We start from the raw sequence: 24,206 nt of genomic DNA, 5'->3' as shown, positions 1-24,206 counted from the left end.
AAGGTGCTTTGGAATCCAGAGGGAAACAAACTGTAGCTAGCAACATAGTATCAACTCTGAAGGTATAAATGGTACCCGTCTATTAAAATGCAATTTGTATTATGTGCAAAAGTTGACAAAATATCCCAGTTTCGACAAAAAAAATCACAGGGACAATGTGCTTGAGTTCCACTAGGATATAAATGGGCCCTTCTATTAAAATACAAGCTGTACTGTGTATATACGAGTTTTGACTCAGGAAGACACAAGATTCAGGGTTCAAATTCCATCAGTTATTAAACATTGCTTTTCAAGTTAAAAGATTTGTAATGTTTTCTTGTTTGTTCTTGGTGTCTTAACAGCATGGCATTTTCCATCACACTCTGCGAAAACTGATACAAAGCTTAAATATTTTTGTGTCAGAAATAGTCATAACTGAAGGGATTCTCACAAATTAATTAGCAATTGGCTTCTTTAGTTCACATTCAAATCTCTTCAAGAATATATGCTAATCTAAACAGCATCTAGTGCTCAAGTTTATCAGGTCAGTTATTTTAATTAATGAAAAAACGGATGTTTTTATACGTGGCTCATCCTGAGCAACATCCTGTCTTTTGATTGTTCAATAACTTATCCACTTGAATTGTCTGGACTTTCTTGGGCATCATCGTCATGTTGTCTTTGTGTTCCAGGACCTTCTTGCTGATTACTTTGTAAATATGGGTCAACACACGATTGAAAGCATTTTCTACATTGGAAGAATTCAGAGCAGAAGTTTCCATAAAATATAGGCCTTCCCTTTCTGCAAAAGACTCAGCTTCTTCTGGACTCACTTGTCTTGCATGATTTAAATCGCTCTTATTGCCAATTAGCATTAGCACAATGCTTGAATCAGCCTGATCTCTCAACTGTTTTAGCCATTTTTCAACATTCAGAAATGATTCATGTCGACTAATATCGTAGACAAGCAATGCCCCAAGAGCTCCACGGTAGTATGCATTTGTTATAGCTCGATACCTGAAAACACAAAAGCCCAGCATAATGATTGTCTGTTATGATTCTAAATAGGAAAATTTCATACAAATGGCTCAGCTATAGAAGTTGAATTTATTTTTGTAATAGATTTCATGGGGGCAGGTTTGAATGCAAGGGAATTAGGAACAATGGGTTAAAGATTGTATATATGATCAAAACTTACATTCAGAATAATCCATTAGATACATAGGCTAAAGGTGCTAGGATGTAGTTAAATGTTTTAGAATTTGCTTTTCAAGCATAACATTGCATTGATCTATGCTACAAAATCCTGTCCAGAGTTGGTTCCCTTGTGATTGGGCTCTGAGAAACACTCTCTATACAAGAGAAACAAGATAGAGCTACAAGATACAATATCTAATTCCTCTTCTCTTTTGAAACCAACTTCATCTAAACAAATCTACCATAGACAATGTATGGAGATTCATAAACAATTTACACAAGATTTTGTACAATTCAAGTGAGGCATGCAAAACAAAAAGTTCAAAAAATGGAGAGATGACTCCACCTCTCTTGACGAGCAGTATCCCATATTTGGCCTTTTATAACGAAGTCATCAACCTTGATGCTGTGGGTTGCAAACTCAACACGTATGGTTGACTTGGACTCCAAATTGAATTCATTCCTTGCAAACCTCATTAGCAGATTAGGTTTCCCACACCAGAGTCCCCAAGAAGAACAACCTTGAAGAGATAATCAAACGTGTTATCTGACTTGTTATAGCTCATACTTATTTTTGGACAATCCTAAAGTCGCAACCAGTTGACCGTAAACAAATTTCTACAGATTTCTGACAAAATCAATTGTATCCCTCACCCAGGTCATAAACTTACTAGCTTACAAAGGTTAAGACAATTCAAAAATATTGGTCGTTGTCAATCACACTAGGTCCTACCACCGATGCCAGGATTGCCAAATCAAAATAAAAAAATAATTATTTTAGTAATTTATCGTCATTTTAGGGACTACTTCTCTTCTCTCCCTAATTACTAAAAGAGTCTGAGAACCCAAGAAGGCTTTTTGACATTAAATACAAAGACAAATTTTCATAACTTTTAGAATTAAAAAAAGGTCTGCAGTCCCATTTCTTACGCATTAAAAAAATTAGCATATTTTAATTAGACAGGTCATAGGTTTCGCATGTCTCTCTCTCCTGCCTCTTCTCTATGAAGCCTACGTGAAGCATATGCCAATTTCCGATATCTTGTTTAGATGAGGCCAGATATCATTGTTTATAGAAATATACTATTCAAATTTTGTATTACAAATTAAAATATATTAAGAAATGTTTATTTATATTACATTATATATAGGATAATATGATGGTGAAATTGTGACATTATTGATATCGTCATTAATGTTGAAACTTGTTGAAAATTGGTGCTCGTGAACTTTGAATGCCTTTGAGTCTTGAATTTCCATAAAAACCCCTGCTGGATGAGTGTCTGCAGACTTGAATCACCAGTGTTAGTGCAGAGGAGTATTCATACATTTGCTGTGTAGTTGTCTCAATGTTATGCATAATAGTCTTGTTTCACAGTGAAGCTCAACATCTTGATTCTGAATTTAGGAAAGAACATATAGACTAGTAACTTTCTTAATGGTTGTTTTAATGAAACCAGATATCAAACTCTCGATTCCATATCTGCTGAATTATGTTTCTTGGATTTCAGAGTGGAGGCCTTATTTTGGGTTGGAAGAACCCATTTATGCTGGTATAGGCAGCCCATGGAAGCTGTTTTTCCCTTCTTTGGCTTAGTGCCACAGCTTCAGGGGTTTCTAATTTTTTACACTCGCTGAATATTTTTCTCCCAACATCATTACTCATCTTGGTGCTCTGGGAGATTGAACCTTGGTCTTTCTATGGGCTAGTCATTTGACTTGGCAAGATCTCCGTTTGGAATTATTTCCTAGGTCATTGTGTTAATAATCATTTAGCTAGAAGCCATATAACTGTTGTGAGTCTTTTGTAAACTACATTGCACTGGTTCTGTGGGTTAGTAGGTGCATCCTCAGGAAATTAGTCTCTCCCCAACTTGCCTCGGGCTATTGTGCACGGGGCTGGGTTGGGATGACACCCCTGAGTTAAAAAAAAATAAAAAAAAATTCTATGATCTGTGATGCAAAACCCTCTACAGAGTTAGTTTTCTTGTGATCAGCCTTTGAGAAACATCCTCTCTACATGAGGAAGCAAGATAGAGCAACAAAGATAAAAATATCTAATTCCTTTTCTCTTTGAAACCAAAATCACCTGAGGAAATATACCACAGGCAATGTACAATGTATGGAAATTCAAACGCTATTCACATATGATTCTGTACAATTCATGTGAGGTATGACAAAACAAAAAGCTTAAGAAGTTCAAAATGATTCTACCTCTCTTGACCAGCAGTATCCCATATTTGACCTTTGATCACGGTGTCATCTAGCTTGATGGTGCGAGTTGCAAACTCAACACCTATGGTCGATTTGGACTTTGAATTGAATTCATTCCTTGAATACCTCATGAGCAGATTAGATTTCCCCACCTGAGAGTCCCCAAGCAGCACAACCTTGAAGAGGTAATCAAAAGTGTTGTCTGACTTGTTAGAATTCATTCTTATTTTTGGACAGTCTTAAAGTTGCAACCAATTGGATTCAAATGATTCCTACAGGTCTGTGACAAAACCATGTGTATCCCTCACCCAGGTAATAAACATATTAGCTTAGAAAGTTTTAAGAAAATTCAGAACTGTTGGTTGTTGTCAATTACAGCAGGCTCCACCATCAATCCCAAACTTACCAATTAAAAATTTAATAAAAAACAATTATTTTAATCAATTTATTGGCTCTTTTTCTTTTCTCTACCTCTTTTCCTAAAATATTCTGAGAACCCAAGGCTTTTTGACATTAAATACAAAGACAATTTCACAGTTTCTACGTTTACTCAAAAGTCTGCAGGCCTGTTCAAGATATGTATTGGATAAAATCTATATTTGCAAGTTGTTATGCATTTAAAAAATAAAAAATAATATATATATATATATATATATATATATATATATATATATATATATATATATATATATATATATGGAGGGTTTAGGAAGCTTGCGAGCTACCAACCAACAAGGTCACCACATAGACATTTTAGATATTTTAATTAAACAGATCATAGTTTAAGTGTGATTTTCTCTCAGGTCTCATCTCTATGAAGTCTACTTGAAAGTATATGACAACATAAATTAATGATATGTTGATGAAATAAGTTCAAATGAGATTCTCTCTATAGATGCGCGCGTGTGTGTGTATATATATATATATATATAATTTCTTAAATTTATTTGTATATATTATTTCATAATAGCATTATTGATGTTGTCATTAAGATTGAAATTCTTGTTTTAGTCATGTTGTTCATAGAGTATAAACTGAGTGCCAGCTGAACCAATACATTGGCAGATCTTAAATTTTCCAAGGAAAACCCTGTTTGTAGGTTTGAACAACTAATTTTAATACAAGGACATTCATAAAAAAGAATCTCCATGTTGAAAATTTTAACAACTAATGCAATGTATTTATAAAAAAATCAATTTTTTTAACCTAATATCAGTGGTTTATATCTCTAATAAAAATTATATTATAACTCTAAATATCAACAAAATAAATCTGATAAAATATTACACATTGTGAACAATATCATGCCATACAACAAAATAAATCCTGGGAATCATCGGATATCGGAGCTTACAATGATTTTGACATAATCGAGGTGCTGTCGCCTTTCTATTACTTCATTTCACATTCATCAAAATAAATAAATAAAATGAAAACATAACGTTTATTGAAACAATACTCAATGAAATAACATATTACAATGATCCCCAGCGCCCTAACACAAGATAATTAGACAGGAGACAACATATGAGGTCATCAGGGTTGAATATTATTGATGATTAAACATATTTGAACGCGGTTTATACCAAGAGCATGTGGACTATACAATATATACTGTAAATTTATCTTGGTAAAATTAACCTATTACTCACTCTGGGTATATTAAGGAATTTCAACTTGGGAAGTTTACAACTATCTACCTGACTCGAATTTAGAGTAGAAATAATTGGTTGGTAGTTGAATCAAGCTGCCAGTAAAAATAGATATTTCATGACACACACCATAATCTCTAATTTGGTCTCGAGCAGACCAAATTAGGACATATTCGAGAGACATAATCTCCATATTCCAAAAAAGCGAGGGATGATAAGGCATTGGTTATATGATCCATATGTATGAATGGATCATTCTGTCTGTCAGCGAAGGACAAGAAACATCACATTGACAATGAATTCCTCAGATGAAGAGACCAATATATTAACTTCTCTCTTCTCTCCCTATTTGAGTTGGCATCCGACTGGATTTCATCAGCACTCTTATTTGCCAACTGACCGGCTTCTTTATTCCCCACTTTTAAAATGTGATTAATGATGTAAGACTCAAACTTTAGAAGTGATCTTAAACTTTTCTGTTCACCACTGTGACGATAACTTACTATCACAATGCATTTTACACTCGATATTGTTAAGCTTCCATGAGACTAGACCCGGGCCGAAGCCTCCAGGATTCACTCATGACGTGTCTGCTTACATATCTTCCTCTCAAATGTCAGAGGAGGAAGTTTATTTTCTCATCTTAGATGAGATCTCTACTCTCTCTCTTTAATCATGGCTATGATTAAATAATGGTGGTGCGACTTCAGACAGAATGTATCAAAAGTCAAATTTTTTTTCTTTCAGATTTTTGCAAATACTATGATTTTTTCTCAATTTTTTTGGTGTTTATGATTACAAAACATGCAGATCATGAAGAATAAATGCTGAAAATTCTACGAAAATTCGTGTCTTCGAATTTTTCAATTTTAGTCAAACACGCATTTTGTCTAGAGGATAGTCATGAATAATTAAATTTAATGTATTAATTCAGTTCCATTGCAATAAAAGATATTCATTACTATCAAGGGTTGGTTTCATACCTCTCATTATTGATCATCAGTTATACCAACTTACATATATGCACATTGATAATATCACAAATCACATATTATTCTCATGAGCATAAGTCACATATATGGGTAAGTGCACCAAGTTGCTGGTACAAAAGTGGTCACTTGATGTAAACAAATACAAATTTTCATAAAATACACTCTGTGTTTTGAAGAACTTTTCATTTTTCAAAATGCATATCTGTTTTGAAGAACTTTTAGTTTTTCTAAATAGTATGTATGCGTTTTGAATAGCTAAAATAATTTTTACTAGTTCTTCATAGTATGTATAGGTTATAAAGGAATCAATGTTATTTTGTTTGGCAATACCATGTCAATAGTTTACAGAACCCGCATATGTTTTTGTTATCTAAAAATGGAACTTCTCCCTAGAACATATCCTAAAGAAGATTTAGATTTTTCTTATTGGGTGGAGAGAAGGATGAGAAAGAAAGACTAGGATAAGGAGAGGGAAAGAGGGCAAAAGGGCGAGAGAGGAGGTGTGTGTGTGTGTGTGTGAGAGAGAGAGAGAGAGAGAGAGAGAGAGAGAGTGAAAGAGAGAGAGAGAGAGAGAGAGAGAGAGAGAGAGAGAGATGTCAGGAGAGGAAAAGAGAAAGAGAGACAAGGAGGAGATGGTGAGAATATGAAAAATAGAGGGAGAGGGAGAGATAGAAGAATAAAGGGAGAGAGTAGGAGATAAGAAGAGAGGAGAGAAGAGGATAAGGAGAAGGGAGGGAAATGGAGAGAGAGAAAAGAGAAAAGAGATAGGGAGAGAGAGAAAAAAAGATGAGAGATAGGGAGAGAGGGAGGTCTATAATCCTCCCTCCTTAAGTTGTTTCCTAATGAGACTAATCTACACAATTTTTTTAGTAAAAACTATTAAATTTAGTTATAGTAATCAACATTGAAATATATATATACATAATTCTTAAAGATTCCTTCAAATCAAGTTTCTTAACCCTCTAAGAGGATCTCAATAATTTGAAGAACGATCCTCAATTACTCTTCTGTCTTTCTAAAACTATTATTCAAGTTGGGCTTCATAATCCCCTTGGAGGACCACCTATGTTCTATAAAACGACCCTCAATTAGTTTAGTCATCTTCCTTGAAATGTATCCCTTAAGGTCTACAAGATTTCCCTATTAAATCCTCTACATTTCCCTTGAATATAATCACACTTTATTGATATGAATTGATACCATTACATCTTATTCTATTTTGGAATAATTCCAATCTAAAGTATCTTTTATTTTATATCATAAGCTCCCCTTGTTTGTTTCTTGTCCAATGGTAATTTATAAATCGTGTCTCATTCATCATCTACTCCCTTCTGAAAAGTCACAACCCTTCATTATCACAATCCTTTTAAAAAATCACAACCCTTTTGTTGGGTAACAGTTTCTCTTCCTCTTCTTTTTGGTTTATACCTTGACTCTTAAACTGCCCAATGGCTTGTGAAGGAAAAAGAAGTTAACAATAGAATGGGCCAGTGTAGTTATCTATCATAGACCCCTAAATTGAAAGGCACAACTCCCTTTTATATGCAAGATTTGCAATGAATTTGTTTTTTGGGTTTTGGGGGTATGCTCTTAACCAGAGAGCAAAAGAGGCAAATATCAAGTCGTTCAACACTTTAAACAACCTAGGCAGGTGAAAGGGGGACTCACTCACAACATGCAATCTATTCTGACCTAAATGCAAGAAATGGAAACATGCACAACCAACTACTACAACAGGAGAAAAAAGAGAGAGGACAAAATGGGTAATTCTTGGATAACAAAGTTAACTGATGTTTTGACAATGCTCGGATTGTCTGCATCTCAGCCACTCCATCAACCAATTTTTGGCCTCCATTTGTAATGAACTGCACTAAACACATAAACTATGATGTACACCAGAAAGAACAAAAGGATGTTTATGCTGAAGAAAGTAAAACATAGAATCTATTAAGTGAAGGAAATAAAGCCAAGTTCATTTGCATTCATCTAATTTTCAAAAACACATTCATTCCACATACTATATTGAAACTAAATGAACAACAAAATTAAAATTTAACTCAGAGTCACACATAGTAGTCTTAGCTACAGGGGTTCACCCATAAGTAATTTTGCCAATTTTATTAACTTCTCAAAATTTACATAAATAGGCCTTCTCAAAATGACCGGTTACACTAGCTAATTGCATGCACAAAGTGTCTCTAAATATAATAACCTAGAAATAGGACAAGCTTGAATCATTGTCCATTATAGAGATTGACAAAATGCCATGAATGACTACAAATAGAAGGAAGAGAGAGAGTGATAGATGTCTGGAAGAACATCATAACATCATGCCTTTTTAGAAGTAATTGCTTTGGCTCTGCAAGCTTTCATTGCATCAGTTACTTTGTCCAGTTCGTCGACATTTGGAATGATGATGTTATTAGCTCAAATCACCTAGTAGTCATGCATCTTGGTGAATTCATCAATTCTGGTGACCCTTGACTGAAACTTCTTTGATTCTTTTCTTATGATTGAGTCTGCTGTTGAGAGTTCTTATATCTTGGACATTTGGAAGTTGAGTGGGTCAAAGGCTTCATAAAAAAAATGCCAAGAAATTTGATTTCATCCTCTTGATATCCACACATTTACCATTAGTAGACACAAAATACTTTGTATGTAATATCTTCAGATATTAAAAAACTCATGAAATTTTCTTGCTTTTTGTGGCTCAAAAATTTCTACTAGCATGTGGCCAGTAGTTGAATCCATGGCCAACGCAACAATTGTCTTTTGCTTCTTAGTCTTCTTGGATGGCTGAGAAGAGGTGGCCTCTGTGATCAAGTCCTTCGATGGAGCCACTTCTTCATATCTCATCTTCTTTCTATCAATGATCTCTTCAAGCCATGACTCTGTAGAGAGCACATTGATAGCCGACTATAGGGCAATAGGATCAAATAGCTTCCTCGGTATTAGGGGAGTTTGCTTGCTTTGGAAAGCAACAGGGAATGCAACAACCTTAGTTACTGAGAGGGCCAAGGTATCCCCTTGCTAAGATGTGTCTTGTTCTTGGCGATCCATGGGGTTGGTGTCACCATCCAAATTAATGATTTGGATAGGGGAAGTAGGCTTTGCCACTAATTTCTCTTGTTCTTTTTCCTTGTCCTTATCTCCCTCATTCTCCCCAACTTTGTGGGGCACATTTGCTGTTGCACCAAAAGCCATGAATGTTAGTGAACATGAAACACCACATAATTAACCACCTGTGGGCAGGGGAGCACATCGCATCATCCAACAATCTCCCCCTCGACGCGCATACCAGGTGCTTATGCGGGTCGGGAAGGCACCAGGGAGATTTGAACCCATGACTAGGGCAAAACTAGGCTCTGATACCAATTGTGGGGGCCATTTTCCGTTGCACCAAAAGCCATGACTATTAGTGAACATGGAACACCACATAATTAACCACCTATGGGCAGGGGAGTGCATCGCATCACCCAACAAACTTTCCTAGTGTACAAAAGAGAGCCACCTTTGTAGGTAGGAGTGATTGGCACATTCTTCTTTGGAGGTTGGTCCCCACCTTGACCAATGGACTGTGATGAGCCTGTGGATGTTGAAGTAGCATCTATGGTTGTCACTACTGTAGTTGATTGGGTGGCTCGAGAAGATACTCCACCCATAGAACTAGTGCTCCCGATCCTCTTCTTCGTCGCTCAGGTCCACTCCACCCACTTATCTATTCTTTTGATTATTCCATGCATAAGGACCTCCACAGTGTCTATGATAGGACTTGTAGGTGGGGTAGACAAAATTGGGGTGCCTTTGATCTTCTCATAAGATGTGGGATACATGTAGGCTCCATCATTTGCAAGGTTAGAAACATCAACAAAGTCATTATATAATTTAATCACATAATTGTTAGTTGTGACCAAAATTTCTCCTAGGTCTGGAATTCTTTAAGACACCTAGACCATAAGTCTTCAATATCCAGAACATGCCTGTAGGCATATCCCAACTTCAAGTGATTCCTTACAAAGTTGATTAGATCATATTGAGGCCTGAGCACCTCATATTCTACCAATTTGATCTTGTTATTGAAACTCTTCACCAAATTCTGAGCATCGAATCTGGAAGCACAATATGTTGTGATGTGGAGCCTAATCAGACTCAGAGGTTTATTTGGCATATTTTTCTCCCCATATTATTTCTAAGGGGTTTGGGGGCAACACCCCAGGTGTGCTCCTTGTCACAGTACAGGGGGGTCGAGGGGCAATGCATTGGCTACTATTTTTCTATTGGACAACTTATTCTAACCTTAATTTTGTAAGCAGAAAAAGCTTGTATAAAAAGGCCTAGGGTTAGGGATTTCATAATGTAATGGTGATATTGTAGCATCTTGCAGTGGTATTGAGTTGTAAGGGATTGCAGATTGTAATCATTGGATAATTATAATAGTGGACCTACTATTGGTGGACGTAGCCTAGGGATTGGGTGAACCACTTTAAATCTTGGTGTCTTGTGTTCTCTTTTATGTGATCTACTATTTTTTGGTATTGGTTATATTTTCATATAATTGTTTTGATTAAGTAAAAATAGGTTTTGAAAGGACCCAAAACCTTTTAATAAAGATAGAGATAGATATAACAATGAGGATCAAAATACAACTATGGAAAACCACCTGACAAAACAGAGGGACACACCAAAGTTCCCAAGAAGAGGGAAAACAATCCGAGAAGTTATAGACCATCAAGATTTACATTTTAGTCCATTCTTTTGAGAATGTAAAGACATATCAAATGAAGGAACGAAGGATTTGCCCTTTTTTCGCTTAACTGATGTCCAACCATCCTCTACCTTCCCAACAGCCTTCTGCCAATCCCAACTGACCCCCAAAAACCCCTCATTGATAGAGTCAACAACAAAACAAGGGACAACAACAACATTATGATCCAAATCCATCAAAGGGACAACAGTCGAATCAATAGAGCCAAGAGTAGGCAACGATTCAGAAACAACATTATGATTCAAAACCATCATAGAGTCAACAATAGGCGATGAGTCAAAAACAACATTTTGATTCAAAATTGTCATAGAGACAACCTTCAAATCATTAGAAACAACAACAGAATCCTTGGCCAAAGAGAGATTAATATGCAAAGAGCTATCTGAACCATCCACCTTCGTAGAAACGTTATGAATCATATAGTGATCATTCGAAACCCCCAACCTCCAAGAGGTGATTTCTTCGATCTAGCCTTGTTAGAGGAGCAACTCGCAACAAGATGACTGGTCTTATGGTATTTCCTACATCTGAAAGGAATACCCTCATAATCAAGCTGTGAAATCCAAGAACCAGTTGGAGAAGCCAACTTCAGCATTTTTGGAAGCCCCTTGGAGGTATCCATCTCCACCAGGATACGAGCATATGTTGTCCTAAAGACATTGGAAGAAACTAAATCAACCAATATGAAATCCCTAAGAGCATCCCCTATAGCCTCCAGGATTGAATCCTACCAGAAATGAAGGGGAAGATTTAGTAACCTCACCCAAAGAGGAATCTTATTAAAAGTTTCAGTAGTGTCTGATTAAATGGCAAAAACCAAGGTTTGGCCATCAGGGGGAACCTTTTCTCCCAAGAGAAACCATGCCCCAAGATGGCATTTCTATCATTAGCATTAGCAAATTTCACAATAAAAAAACCCCTTTCCATAGGGTAAATCTACTTTTAATCCGAAATGATTGGTTCCCAAAATTTGGAAATCCAAACATGCAAATCTGAAAGAGAGGGCCAAAAACCCCTAAAATAAAAAATAGTAGCTGTGTTGGAGTAATCCACCATATACGAGTTGATCTCATCAACAACATCTTGTTCAAAATGAAGCACAAGGGGATTACTAACCGAGATAGGCACAACTGAACAACTGACAGAAGGAGCAAATGAATGGAGCCCCTTCCTCATGGGATCAAAAAGAGCTACCTCATATGCAGCTACATCCACATAAGAGGGGGCAGATTGAATAGGAGAACCCTTCGTAGCAGGAGTAACATGAATATCAGGACTAGGACCACCCCTAGCCACAATAGTCACCATAGGAGGAACCCTAGCCATAGCAACAGGTAGAGCCATCTCAGAAATAGGAGTCCTAGTAGCACCATGGGCAGGTAGAGCCATCGTAGAAGTCGACACAGTAGCCCCAATAACCAGTGTAGGAGAAGTCACAAGACAAGTAGGGGGAATTGTAGGAGTGGAAGCAAGAGTTTTCTTCATCGTAGGAGCCATTCTATTTGCATATAACTGTTATTTTTGTCTAAGGTTAATCCTAACAAGTGGTATCAGAGCCAAATGGTCATCATTTTTTTTAGCTCAGACTGTCATCATTTTTTTTAGTGATCCTCTATAGGAAGGTCTCACGATTGAGTGGAAGTTTCACGGTTGAGTGGGAGTGATGTTAGATGAGGGTAAGCTGAGGGTCAACAAGTTTAATGGGCATAACTTTCAGTTATGGAAGATGCAAATGGAAGACTATCTTTGTCAAAAGGATTTATCAAATCCATTGGAAGGAAAAACCAAAAATTAGGGATCTATGACAAATGATGAATGAGATCTTTTAGATAGAAAGGCACTTGAAAGCATTCAATTATGCCTGGCACCATCGGCGACATTTAACATTACAAAAGTGAAGACGATTGAAGAGTTGATGGAAACCCTAGGAAAATTGTATGAAAAGCCTCCACTTCAAACAAGGTATTTCTCATATAGTGTTTATTTAGCATGAAGATGATAGAAGGTGGATCTGTTGTAGATCATTTAAATGAGTTCAATACTATTACTAGTAATTATCTTCTGTGGGTACTAATTTTGATGAAAAAATTAGGGATCTCTTGATTTTTTGTTCTTTTACTGAAAGCTAGGATGGCTTGGTAATGGCTGTGAGTAATACTATTTCTACATCTAATGCCCTAAAATATGATGATGTGATCGGTGTTATTTTGAGTGAGGAAACTCGTAGGAAAACCTTAGGTGGATCTACATCAGGAAATGCTTTGAATGCACAAAGTAGAGGCAGAACAAATAAGAGATGAAGTAATTCCAAAAATCGTGAGAAATCAAGAGGAAAGTCAAAAGGGAAGAGGTCTCAATCTAGAGGACCAAGTGATTTATGGTACTATGGGAAATCAGGGCATACGAAGAAAGATTGCTGAACTTGAAAGAACAATGAAGGAGATAAACCAGAAGGGAACAAGGAGGAAAATGTAGTAAGTAACAAATCCTTAGAGGATGCTTTGCTTCTTTCTTTAGAAAGTGTTAATGATTCATGAGTTTTAGATTCTGGTGCTTCATTTCATGCTACACCTCATAGAGGTTATTTCATTGATTATGTCCAAGGGGATTTTGGGCTTGTTTATTTGGGAGATAATGAACCTTGTTAGATTGTTGGAAAGGGAAAAGTTAAGATAAAGTTATAGAATGGGAATCATTGACTACTACATGAGGTAAGACATGTTCCAAGGTTGAGTAGGAATTTAATTTCAGCAGGGCAACTTGGTGATGAGGGTTGTGTAGTTACTTTTAATGATAAAAAATAGAAGGTTTCAAAAGGTTCCCTTGTAGTAGCAAAAAGTGTGAAAATAGACACCTTATATCTTTGTATAGGTCATATTGTTCCTTCTATTTTGATTGTTTTAGAGAAAAATGAATGTTTAAGAACAATTGCTGAAGTTGAGTAGGAAGAACAAATAGCTGCTGTAGATTCTGATACAATGCTGTGGCACAACAGACTTGGGCACATGAGTGAGAAAGGTATGAAATTACTTCATTTAAAAAAAGTTTTACTAGGTTTGAAATGTGTTAAGGATTTCTATGAAAGTTGTTTGTATGGAAAACAAAAGAGAGTAAATTTTGTGTAGACTGGGAAGGAAAAGAAAAGTGAGAGATTAGAGCTTGTGCATACAGATGTAAGAGGACTAGCTCAAGTATCTTCCCTTGGTGGATCTCTTTATTATGTTACATTTATTGATGACGCAACTAGAAAAGTATGGGTTTATTTCCTTAGACAGAAATCTGATGTCTTTCAAACTTTTAAGAAATGGAAATGCTTGGTTGAAAATGACACTGGTAAGAAATTAAAATGTCTTAGATCTAATAATGGTGGTGAGTATTTCAATTATGAATTTGAATATTATTTCTCCACCAATGGTATTCATAGAATTTTTTTTTTCCAAGGACTCCACAAGAAAATGGAGTGGCTGAAGACATGAACATGAGTACAATGGAGTGTGCAAGAAGCATAAGTTTGCATGCTGGGTTGTCCTTAAACATGTAGGCGAAGGTAGTCAATATTGTTGTATATTTGATTAATAGAGGTCTCTCTACTCCTTTGGGTTGTGGTATTCCAGAGGAAGCATGGATTGGTAAAAATGTGAGTTATTCTTTTCTCAAAACCTTTGGCTGTGAAGCATTTGCTCATACAGATTCTGAAAATAGAACCAAGCTAGAAGCTAAGTCAAAGAAATGTGTATTTTTTGGATATGACATTAATGAATTTGGTTATAGGCTTTGGGGTTTTGAAAATCATAAAATTATAAGAAGTAGGGATGTCATATTCAATGAGAAAGTGTTGTACAAAGATTTGTTGCAGCAACATGAGAAGAAAGAAAATGATTATGTAGTGCTGGATGATACTCTAAAAGGTGATGTTTTAGAAATTCCTCATGACGTGCAACAATTGCAACAAAAAATAATACACCATAGTGAATGTTAGAAGATCAATACGGCTAAGTAGACCTCTAGAAAGATTTTCTCCTTGCTTGTATTCTATTTTACTTACTGATGCTGGTGAACCTGGATGTTATGATGAAGCTGTGCATGTGGAACATTATATAGATTAAGCAATATTCAAAAAATATAGATTAAGCAATATAGATTTGGAACGTTATATAGATTAAGCAATATTCAAACTCAATCTCTTAGTCTTGAAACATCCAATGTTAATGAATTATGGCATAGATGACTCGGGCACATTGGGTTTAGTTCACTTCCTAATTTAGATAAGATAACTTCTGGTACTCCTAAACTCATCTCATCTCATATAGGAACTTGCAAAGGGTGTGCTCTAGGGAAAATCATAAAAAAACCTTTTCCCTCTCGTGAACATAAGTCTAAAGCAGTTTTGGAACTAGTCCATTCAGACCTTTGTGGACCCATGCCCACACCTTCTATAAGAGGTTTCCTTTATTACATATCCTTCATTGATGATTTTTCTTGGATGACCTAGATCTATTTATTGAAGGTCAAAGAATCATATGAAGTCCTATCAAAATTCAAAACCTTTAGAGCATTAGTAGAAAATCAGACAAGTAAAAGGATTAAAATATTAAGATCAGACAATGGAGGAGAATATACATATGATATCTTCAAATTTTTTTGTAATTCTGTTGGGATTAAGAGGGAGTATACAATACCTTATAATCCTCAACAAAATGGAGTTGCAGAAAGGAAAAACAAAACTATCATTGAAGCTGCAAAAGCTATGTCACATGATCAAAATATACATGCCTCATTTTGGGCAGAAGCTTCCAAGGCTGCAATATATATTCAAAACAGATGTCCACATTCATTTCTAAAGAATACCACACCTGAAGAAGTCTTCTTAGGGACCAAACTAGATCTAAGTCATCTTAGAATATCCAGATGTTCTGTATATATTCACATACCCAAAGAAAAGAGGACTAAACTTGAACCTTCTGGGAAGAGAGGTATATTTATAGGATATAGTGAAAATTTCAAGGGTTATAGAATTTACATTCCTGGACAAAGATCAGTTGAAATAAATAGAGATGTAATTTTTGAAGAGGATTTTGCTTTAAAACTTTCAACTGGCATAGAAGATGAACCAATCTCAGATGATGAAGAAATTAGACAAACTGAAAATCAGAGGGAGCATACACTTGAAGAGAGAGAACTTGATATAACTAATGGGAAGAAAAGACCATTATGGACAAGGAAGATGCTTGAAGAAAACAATGTGGAACCAGATGAGATCTCAAAAGAAAACAAGAGAGCTCGAAATAAATCATGTTATACTGCTCTTATAACTGAGATAAACAAAATCGAGCCATCAAAAACTGAAGAAGCCTTAAAGTCACAAGAGTGGAAAGATGCCATGGTAGAAGAATACAATTCCATAATTCAAAACAATGTTTGGGATATTGTACCTAGGCCTAAAGAAAAAAAAATGGTATCTTCAAAATGGTTATACAAAATCAAATACGTCGCTGATGGAAGTATTGAAAAACACAAAGCTAGATTTGTTGCTTGAGGATTCTCCCAGAAAGCTGGCATTGACTATGAAGAAACCTTTGCTCCAGTAGCTCGTTACACTTCTGTAAGAATGATTATTGCAATTGTAGCATGAAAAGGATGGAAGATTCATCAAATGGATGTAACAACTACTTTCCTAAATGGGGCCATTAATGAAGAAGTCTACATAAAACAATTTGAAGGGTTCACCATAAAAGATAAAAAATTATATGTATGTAAACTTAAGAAAGCACTCTATGGTCTCAAACAAGCTCCTCGAGCTTGGTATGAAAGGATAGATAACTACCTTTCCAAACTTGGATACTCAAAAAATGAAGCCGACTCTAACATATACTTCAAAATGACAAATGATGGAATGGTAATACTTGTTCTATATGTTGACGACTTGCTAATAACAGGTGATGATAAATTAATTGAAGAATGTAAACAAGATTTGATAGATGAATTTGAAATGAAAGATTTAGGGTTACTACACTACTTCTTGGGATTAGAAGTTAATTAAAAGAAGGACTACATTTTCTTACATCAAGGAAAGTACACTCAAGATATTCTGACCAGGTTTGGAATGATGGATAGTAAGCCCTTATCTAATCCAATGGAAACAAACTTACACAAGCTAAAGGAAGAAGCATCAAAATCTGAAGACATTGATCCCACTCTCTTCAAACAAATAATTGGATCACTTATGTATCTTGTAAATTCCAGACCCGACATATCCTATGCTACAAATGTCCTTAGTCATTTCATGTGTAAACCTAAGAAGATTCATCTTATGGCTGCAAAACATATACTAAGATATTTACGAGGATCTATTGGCTTTGGATTAAAATATGAAAATGTTGAGATAAAGTTGGAAGGATATACTGACTCAGATTGGGCAGGTTGTTCCTCTAACCGCAAAAGCACTACAGGTTGTTGCTTTAGTCTTGGGTCAACAATGATATCTTGGTTCAACAAAAAACAACCAGTTGTTGCCTTGAGTTCTATTGAAGCTGAGTATGTAGCCGCTTCCATGGGAGCACGTGAAGCGGTTTGGTTAAGGAAACTACTATTTGGGCTATTTGGAAAACCTCTAAAACCAACTGTGATTCATTGTGATAATCAAAGTTGTATCAAGCTATCAAAAAATTCAGTCTTCCACAATCAATCAAAGCATATTGAGACCCCCTATCACTCATAAGAGACATGGTCGGTAGAGATATCATTAAATTAAGTTATATCAGTACAAATGAACATAATGCTAATATCTTCACCAAATGTCTTGCAAAATTAAAAATTGTGTACTTCAAAGGTAAACTTGGTGTGACATTATTGTAAATGCATTTATTATCTAATATATTCATGAATACAATTTTATTTTTGCTTGCAAGTTTGTAATGTGAAAAGTGATGACTTTTCTTGTGAAAGGGATGACCCTTTGTGTGTTCTGATCCTATTATAAAGTGACAACTTTATTTTAGTTGATCTATCTTCAAACAATGGTTGAATTTGGTGTTATTTTTGGGCTAGATTTTTGCCAAACATATTGATAACCTTCATGGGTCTTATGGGCGATCGCTAAACACCATGAAAACCCATTGTTTTGGAATTCTGGGTTATCCTTGTTCTTTGGGCCAAATTTTGCCAAACACATTGATAACCTTAATGGGTCTGTTGGGTGATAGCCTGACACCATGAAAATCCATTATGTTTTCTTTCTTCTTTCTCTCTTTTAGTTTAAAACATAATGATGATTACATCTTATTGTGTAAGTTAACCTTATTTGAATTTCCCTTGCTAAAGAGGGAGTGTTAAGAATGTTAAGAATATTAGCATGTGTGAAATTGAATCAATATTCTTTAATCTATACTCAATCTCATTATACATAATTGATTCATTAATTATATACATATAATAGTATATATATGTGTGTGTGTGTGTAAAAGATTATATCAAATCCAATAATGTATATTCCTTTGTATAGTTTCTCATAGCCAATTGTAATCTATAATCACGTAGAGGCTATTGATAATATATTGTCATCAGCTGTTGATAATACCTTTGTCTTATTGTTATCGACAGTTTATTATTGCCAACTAAGGTTATTGCTATTGATTGTGGATATACTATTTGTTAGTGGCAGATAATATACTGCTTGATCACTATTGTTAATAAACCATCATGACTTTTGATTGTAATGGTCACCATGTCTATTCACTCCTTCACCTGACTATATAATATTTTAAATTGCGATGGAGAGGAGACCAATAACAACGATAATCTTACTCTCTCATCGCAGTCTACTATATATATATATATATCTGTTACATTTACATTTATTCTTCCACTTCAGTACATTATTTTATTTATTAATAACATCAAGTATTGAGAATATAACAATATCACTGAAATTCAACTTCTGCATTATTTAGTCATATTGAAATTGCAATTTACACCAATCAAGACCTCAACATATTCAGATTTACAACAACCACAGGGATTTGAGATCAAAGGTAAGGAGAACTTAGTGTGCATATTGAAGAAAAGTTTATATGGCTTGAAGTAAGCACCTTGACAACGGTATCTAAAATTTGGTAGGTTTATGCATGAGCATGGATATAACATGTTTCACTCAGATCATTGTGTTTATTTTAAGAGGTTGAATGATACCAGCTACATTATTTTATGTTTATAAGTTGATGATATGCTTATAGCTGGGTCTAACATGGATCACATTAAGGGGTTAAAGGAAAAATTAGCACATGCATTTCCTATGAAGGATTTGTGGGCAGAAAAACAAATCCTTGGTATGAAGATTTGTAGAGATAGGAAAAATAAGAAATTGACATTATCTTAGGCTGCTTATATTGAGAAGGTATTGCAATGTTTCTCTATGGAGGATGCTAAAGCTGTTAGCACACCTTTACCTAGTCATTTGAAGTTGACTAAGGAGATGTGTCCCAAGACATAAGAAGAGGAGGATAAGATGTCCAAGTTACCTTATGCTTCAATTCTAGGAAGCTTGATGTATGCTATGGTATTTACAAGGCCAGATATTGCACATGTAGTGGGAGTTGTTAGCAGGTATTTGAGTCATCCAGGACTTGAGCATTGGAATGTAGTTAAATGGATTCTTAGATATTTGAGAGGTACATACAGTAAGTGTTTACATTTTGGGGGCTCTACTACTAATTTACATGGATATGTTGACTTAGATTTGGCAGGAGATAATGAAACTAGATGAAGTACTACAGGTTATGTCTTTACTGTTGGTGGGGCAACAATGAGCTAGGTTTCTTAGTTGCAGAAGGTTAATGCTTTATCCACTATAGAGGTAGAGTATGTTGCTGCTACAGAGGCAGCCAAGGAGATGATATGGCTTCAATTCTTCTTGGAAGAATTGGGACACCCTCAGAGGGATAATTATTTGTTTACAAATAGCCAGAGTGCCATTCATCTTGCAAAGAATTCTGCTCTGCATTCAAAGAAAAAACACATATAGTTGCGGTACCATTTGATTCAGTCAATTTTGGATGATGGACAGTTAAAGCTAGATAAGATACATACATATGAAAATCCATCAGATATGTTTACAAAGGTCATAACAAGGGAGAAGCTGAATTCCTCTTCAACTTTGGTTCGTCTTCTCGATTGAACAGAATAAAAGAATAGTAGAGTCTAGGATGGTTTGATATATTCCAGTGGGAGCTACAGGTTTAGTAGTGCTATAATCAGTCTCCAAGTGGGAGGTTATTGTTGTGGAGCCTGATTATTCTCCAAGTGGGAGATTGTTGTGATGTGGAGCCTAATCAAACTCAGAGTTTTATTCGACATAGTTTTCTCCCCATATTATTTCTATGGGGGTTTGGGGGTTTGGGGGCAATGCCCCCAAGATGGGGTCCTAGGATAGGTGCGTTTCCTATCATAGTACAAGGTGGGGTTGATGGGAAATGCCCCCACGGGGTTTTCAGGGGCAGTGATCTTGAAGCCAAAAAGTACCTTATATTGTAAAAGACATCAACTACTATTTTTCTATTGGACGACTTATTGTAGCACTAATTTTGTAAGTGACAAAATCTTATATGAGAAGTCTTAGGGTTAGGGATTTCATAATGTAATGGTGATATTGTAGCTTCTTGCAGTGGTATTGAGCTGTAAGGGATTGCAAATTATAATCACTAGATAATAATAATATTGGACCTATTGTTGGTGGATGTAGCCTAGGGATTGGGTGAACCATGTTAAATTTTGGTTTCTTGTGTTCTCTTTTATGCAATCTACTATTTTCTAGTATTGGTTATATTTGCATGTAACTATTATTTTTATCTAAAGTTAATCTTAATATAGTAATAGGGGCCAACCCACTATGGGAAAGGGAATTTTGGCTATTTTCTTTACATTAGAACACAAGGTGTTCACTTCAAGAATCTTTTGACATAATTCAACTAGAAGCACCTTGTCTTCTGGATACCTTGGGGGTCTCTTGGGAAAACCATTGTAAGCACCTCTCCGCAAGTAAGAAAAACTTGGAAACTGGATGAATGAGCACTCAATTTGGCTAATAGTCAAGATTACGTCTGGTGAGAACCTCCTTTCAAGGCATCCTTGTAATTCCTGACATAACTTCATTGTGAAGGTATCGTTTACAACCACATACTCCTTAAAACTTCTTTGTAGTTACAGATGTTGATAGAACTCATATACTTTAGTGCGCTTATCTTTGTTCTAGATGCTAGGGAGGCCAAGCCACATGTGGTGAGTAGCCAAGACATAAATTAGATAGGAGGACATGGAAAATAGCTTAAATCCTCTAGCCAAATTCAACCACGAGGTGAGCTGATTGTAGATAATCTGCATCCAATCAATTTGCATATCCTCAACACATATAGCTTGTACTAGGAAGAAATGATGCTCGATGAACTCTAAGATCTTGTCTTTTCATTTTAGTTTGAGAAATAAAGCAAGAATATCCACTATCTATCTTTTCAAATTTGTGTGAAATAAGGTCTTGGGCATTTTTCTCTTCTTCGAGCAAGTAGTTTGGAACCATGTCCTTTGCATGTCTTCTTGTCTGAGGGTCTTCTTCTCATTGAACATAGATGTAGAAGAATCGAAATCAACATCACAGTACTCCTTTCTCATGGGAATTTCAAACATAGACTGCATTAGTGCCTTATTGATCATCATGAGGATGGATTGGTTAGGGAACAAAATTTTCTTTTTTTCTAGGTCATATCTCTTGATACATTCCCTTACAAGCTTTAGTGCATGTACTACTGTTGAAAAACCAACTGCCTCAACTAGTCCTTTTACTTTAAGCTTTTGAGTGACTGGGTGAATTGGCTGAGAATTGAGTCTCCTATGGAAATGACCCAAATTGTAGAGCTTAAATGATGTATCTGTTAATTCTTTCAATTCACTTTCTAGGCCTATTTGTTTATCATAACCAACAACTCTGATTTCCATTCATTATGATTGTACATGATACAATTCTTGATAAATAGACATTTTAATACACTTAAAGAAATCAATTGTAGGCAATTCTGATGAAATAGGTATAGGAATTAGAACGTTGGTGCCACATGAACAAAATTAAGTTTGACCAATGATTATAATGGTAGGATTTGCATTTAATTTAGCGATCAATGACTATTTGAACTTTTTTATCATTTGCACGTAAAAACTTGTATTTTTGGAAGCTCTATTACTTTACTTAGAGTAAAGTGATAATACTTAAAATTACTTAACAAAACAAGTCTTTAAGTTCCATGAGGGAGATAGAGAAACTTAGCTTTTCCGCAAACCCACTTTCCTTCTATTTGGAATCATAGCATGGGGAGTGATCCTTTGTTATCTTGTGCACTTCATTCTTTCACTTTCCATCTTAAGCATTAACACTTCCTCTCTTTTATATTGGGATCACATTCTCACCACTAAATTTCTTGGAAGTATTTCTTGAGCATCTCCGAAGAATATTCACACTTTAAGGTGGCTTGTCTTTCTATTTTCAAAGCTTTCAAAGAAGTGGCCTTTTTCATTACTTGGGGACAAAAAACCCCTTTCTTAGCAACAATTCCCATAATGAAGCAAAGTTAAAACATTTTACCCTTTAATCTTAATCTAATGGCCTCAAAGCTAGATCTCAAGCATGCCTCATTGATTAAGACCTTGAAACAGTTCATTCAACCTCATTCTCTTACTACTTGTATGTAAAGGCTTGGATTTCTCATAAAATATTCTAGTTTCAGAAGTAGAACAAAACACCTTTTCTTGCATTAGTGTGCAATGAAAAACCCATAGATTTGCTCTTCCTTGCGAAAGTAGAATTTACCTCTACAACCTGAATGAGCTTCTACCTAATCTTGATCCATGCCTTTGTGGGTCTATTCATCATGCCATAATCATATGCACAACTTCTAGATTACTTTCATGGCTTCCTTTTCTTGGATACACACTTGATTAAGTTCACCAATTAGGAAAACTAGTTCGATTGCTTAGAACCTATAGGAAATAGGGATGCTGAAGAAAGATAGTAGATGATGAAGCATATATAACTTGCTTCTCATTAGGAAGATGTCAAAACACATCCCAACCATGCCTAGATCACCTAGACCTCTCATGCACTAAAAAATAGAAAACCTGTACAATATGATTAGTAGACCTAGAAAAGAAAGAAAGTGAGATACTCAAGAAAGATGAGAAATAAGTAACATAAAGGATACTTAGACATCACACTTGGATAGAGACTCACTTAAATACCAATGACTTTTAGTTTTACCAGGGTAGGACTAAAACTTAGCAACAATTGGCTCTGGCTAGGGACTTAGGCATTGTAAATGTTTGAGAAGGGACCCATAATATCTAGTTTAGCACACCTAGAACAATGAACTACAGTGGGAAACTAAACTACACATGCAACAAAAAGGAAAAACTAACCTAGGAAAGTAAGAAAAAAAAGCAAGGATAGACACAAAGAAAACCTACCTAGACTAGCACTAACTATAGGTGCTACTTGCTTTCAATCATGAACTTGGTACAACTTTAGATCCTAGCCATTATAGGAAAATAATAGAATCTCTTTAGAGGCATACACCAGAATGAAAGAATTATTCTAGTTGTCTTGTATAATCTTGAAAAGACCCTTCCAAAGGGAGTCAAATTTGTGATGCATACCTTTGGGTTCATGCCTTTTATCCCCACACCATGAGAAAATTGACCTCCATAAACTTCCTTGGTCTGGCCTTCTTGTCAAAGAATGTCTTTATGTGCTTTTGATGCTCCATGATGTGATCAACCATCCTTTCATGTTCTTCTTCTAGCTTAGTTAGGTACACAATGCGCTTCTCCAAACCATTTTGGAAAACTAGATCCTCGATCACTTGCTGCAGTTTACAAATAGATAGTTCTAATGGGAGTGGGAGACTAGGTTCAACTCCATATACCAGCTTGAACATGGAAATCTTGATTGCCTTCTTAGGTGTTACTCTATCTTCCCAGAGTGCCTCATGCAATATTTTGTGCTAGTTCTTCTGGTTTTTAGAAACCAACTTCTTCATGATATTGATCATGTTCTTATTACTTGATTCTTCTTCACCATTCCCTTGAGGGATATGATGAATGAAAAATGTGTACACTACTGTCATAGTAGAACTCAATGATCTCCATAGAAGAAAAGTAATTAGCATTGCCCATGACAAGCTTCATTGGCACCCCAAACCTTACCAAAATGTTTCCTTTGATGAATTCATAGAGGACTTCAGAAGTAGTTTTCTTGGTAGGTTTGGATGATGATATATGAATGACTCGTAGAAGAGGGTGGATTGATTGGTCCAATAAAGTCAACTCCCCACTACTAAAAGGGGCCTTCAATTACAACCAACTTTAAAGGTA

The 24,206-nt window shown here is 35.6% G+C and overlaps 1 protein-coding gene across 1 annotated transcript; it reads right to left on the bottom strand.

Annotated features, from left to right (window-relative positions):
* Positions 1-502: 502 nt before the first annotated feature.
* On the bottom strand, positions 503-3,698 carry LOC149544800 (ras-related protein Rab11B-like). The gene is made up of 2 exons (XM_089796440.1): positions 3,391-3,698; positions 503-996 (listed from the first exon to the last, which is right to left on the bottom strand). Exons 1-2 carry the CDS (start codon positions 3,609-3,611, stop codon positions 570-572), a joined length of 648 nt encoding a protein of 215 aa, XP_089652566.1. The 5' UTR covers positions 3,612-3,698; the 3' UTR covers positions 503-569.
* Between the last annotated feature and the right edge of the window lie 20,508 nt (positions 3,699-24,206).

The sequence above is a fragment of the Cupressus sempervirens genome, chromosome 8 (assembly GCF_028749045.1).
Source record: "Cupressus sempervirens isolate cs-2001-9-10 chromosome 8, ASM2874904v1, whole genome shotgun sequence".
Taxonomy (NCBI): domain Eukaryota; kingdom Viridiplantae; phylum Streptophyta; class Pinopsida; order Cupressales; family Cupressaceae; genus Cupressus; species Cupressus sempervirens.
The sequence above is the reverse complement of the archived record's forward strand: the minus strand, read 5'-3'. Positions and strand labels throughout refer to the sequence as shown.

Coding starts and splice junctions, on each gene's coding strand:
- LOC149544800 (XM_089796440.1), bottom strand. CDS start 3,611: ATGAATTCTAACAAGTCAGACAACACTTTTGATTACCTCTTCAAGGTT. Junction 997..3,390: donor GATACTGCTGGTCAAGAGAG/GTAGAATCATTT, acceptor TTGTGTTTTCAG/GTATCGAGCTATAACAAATG.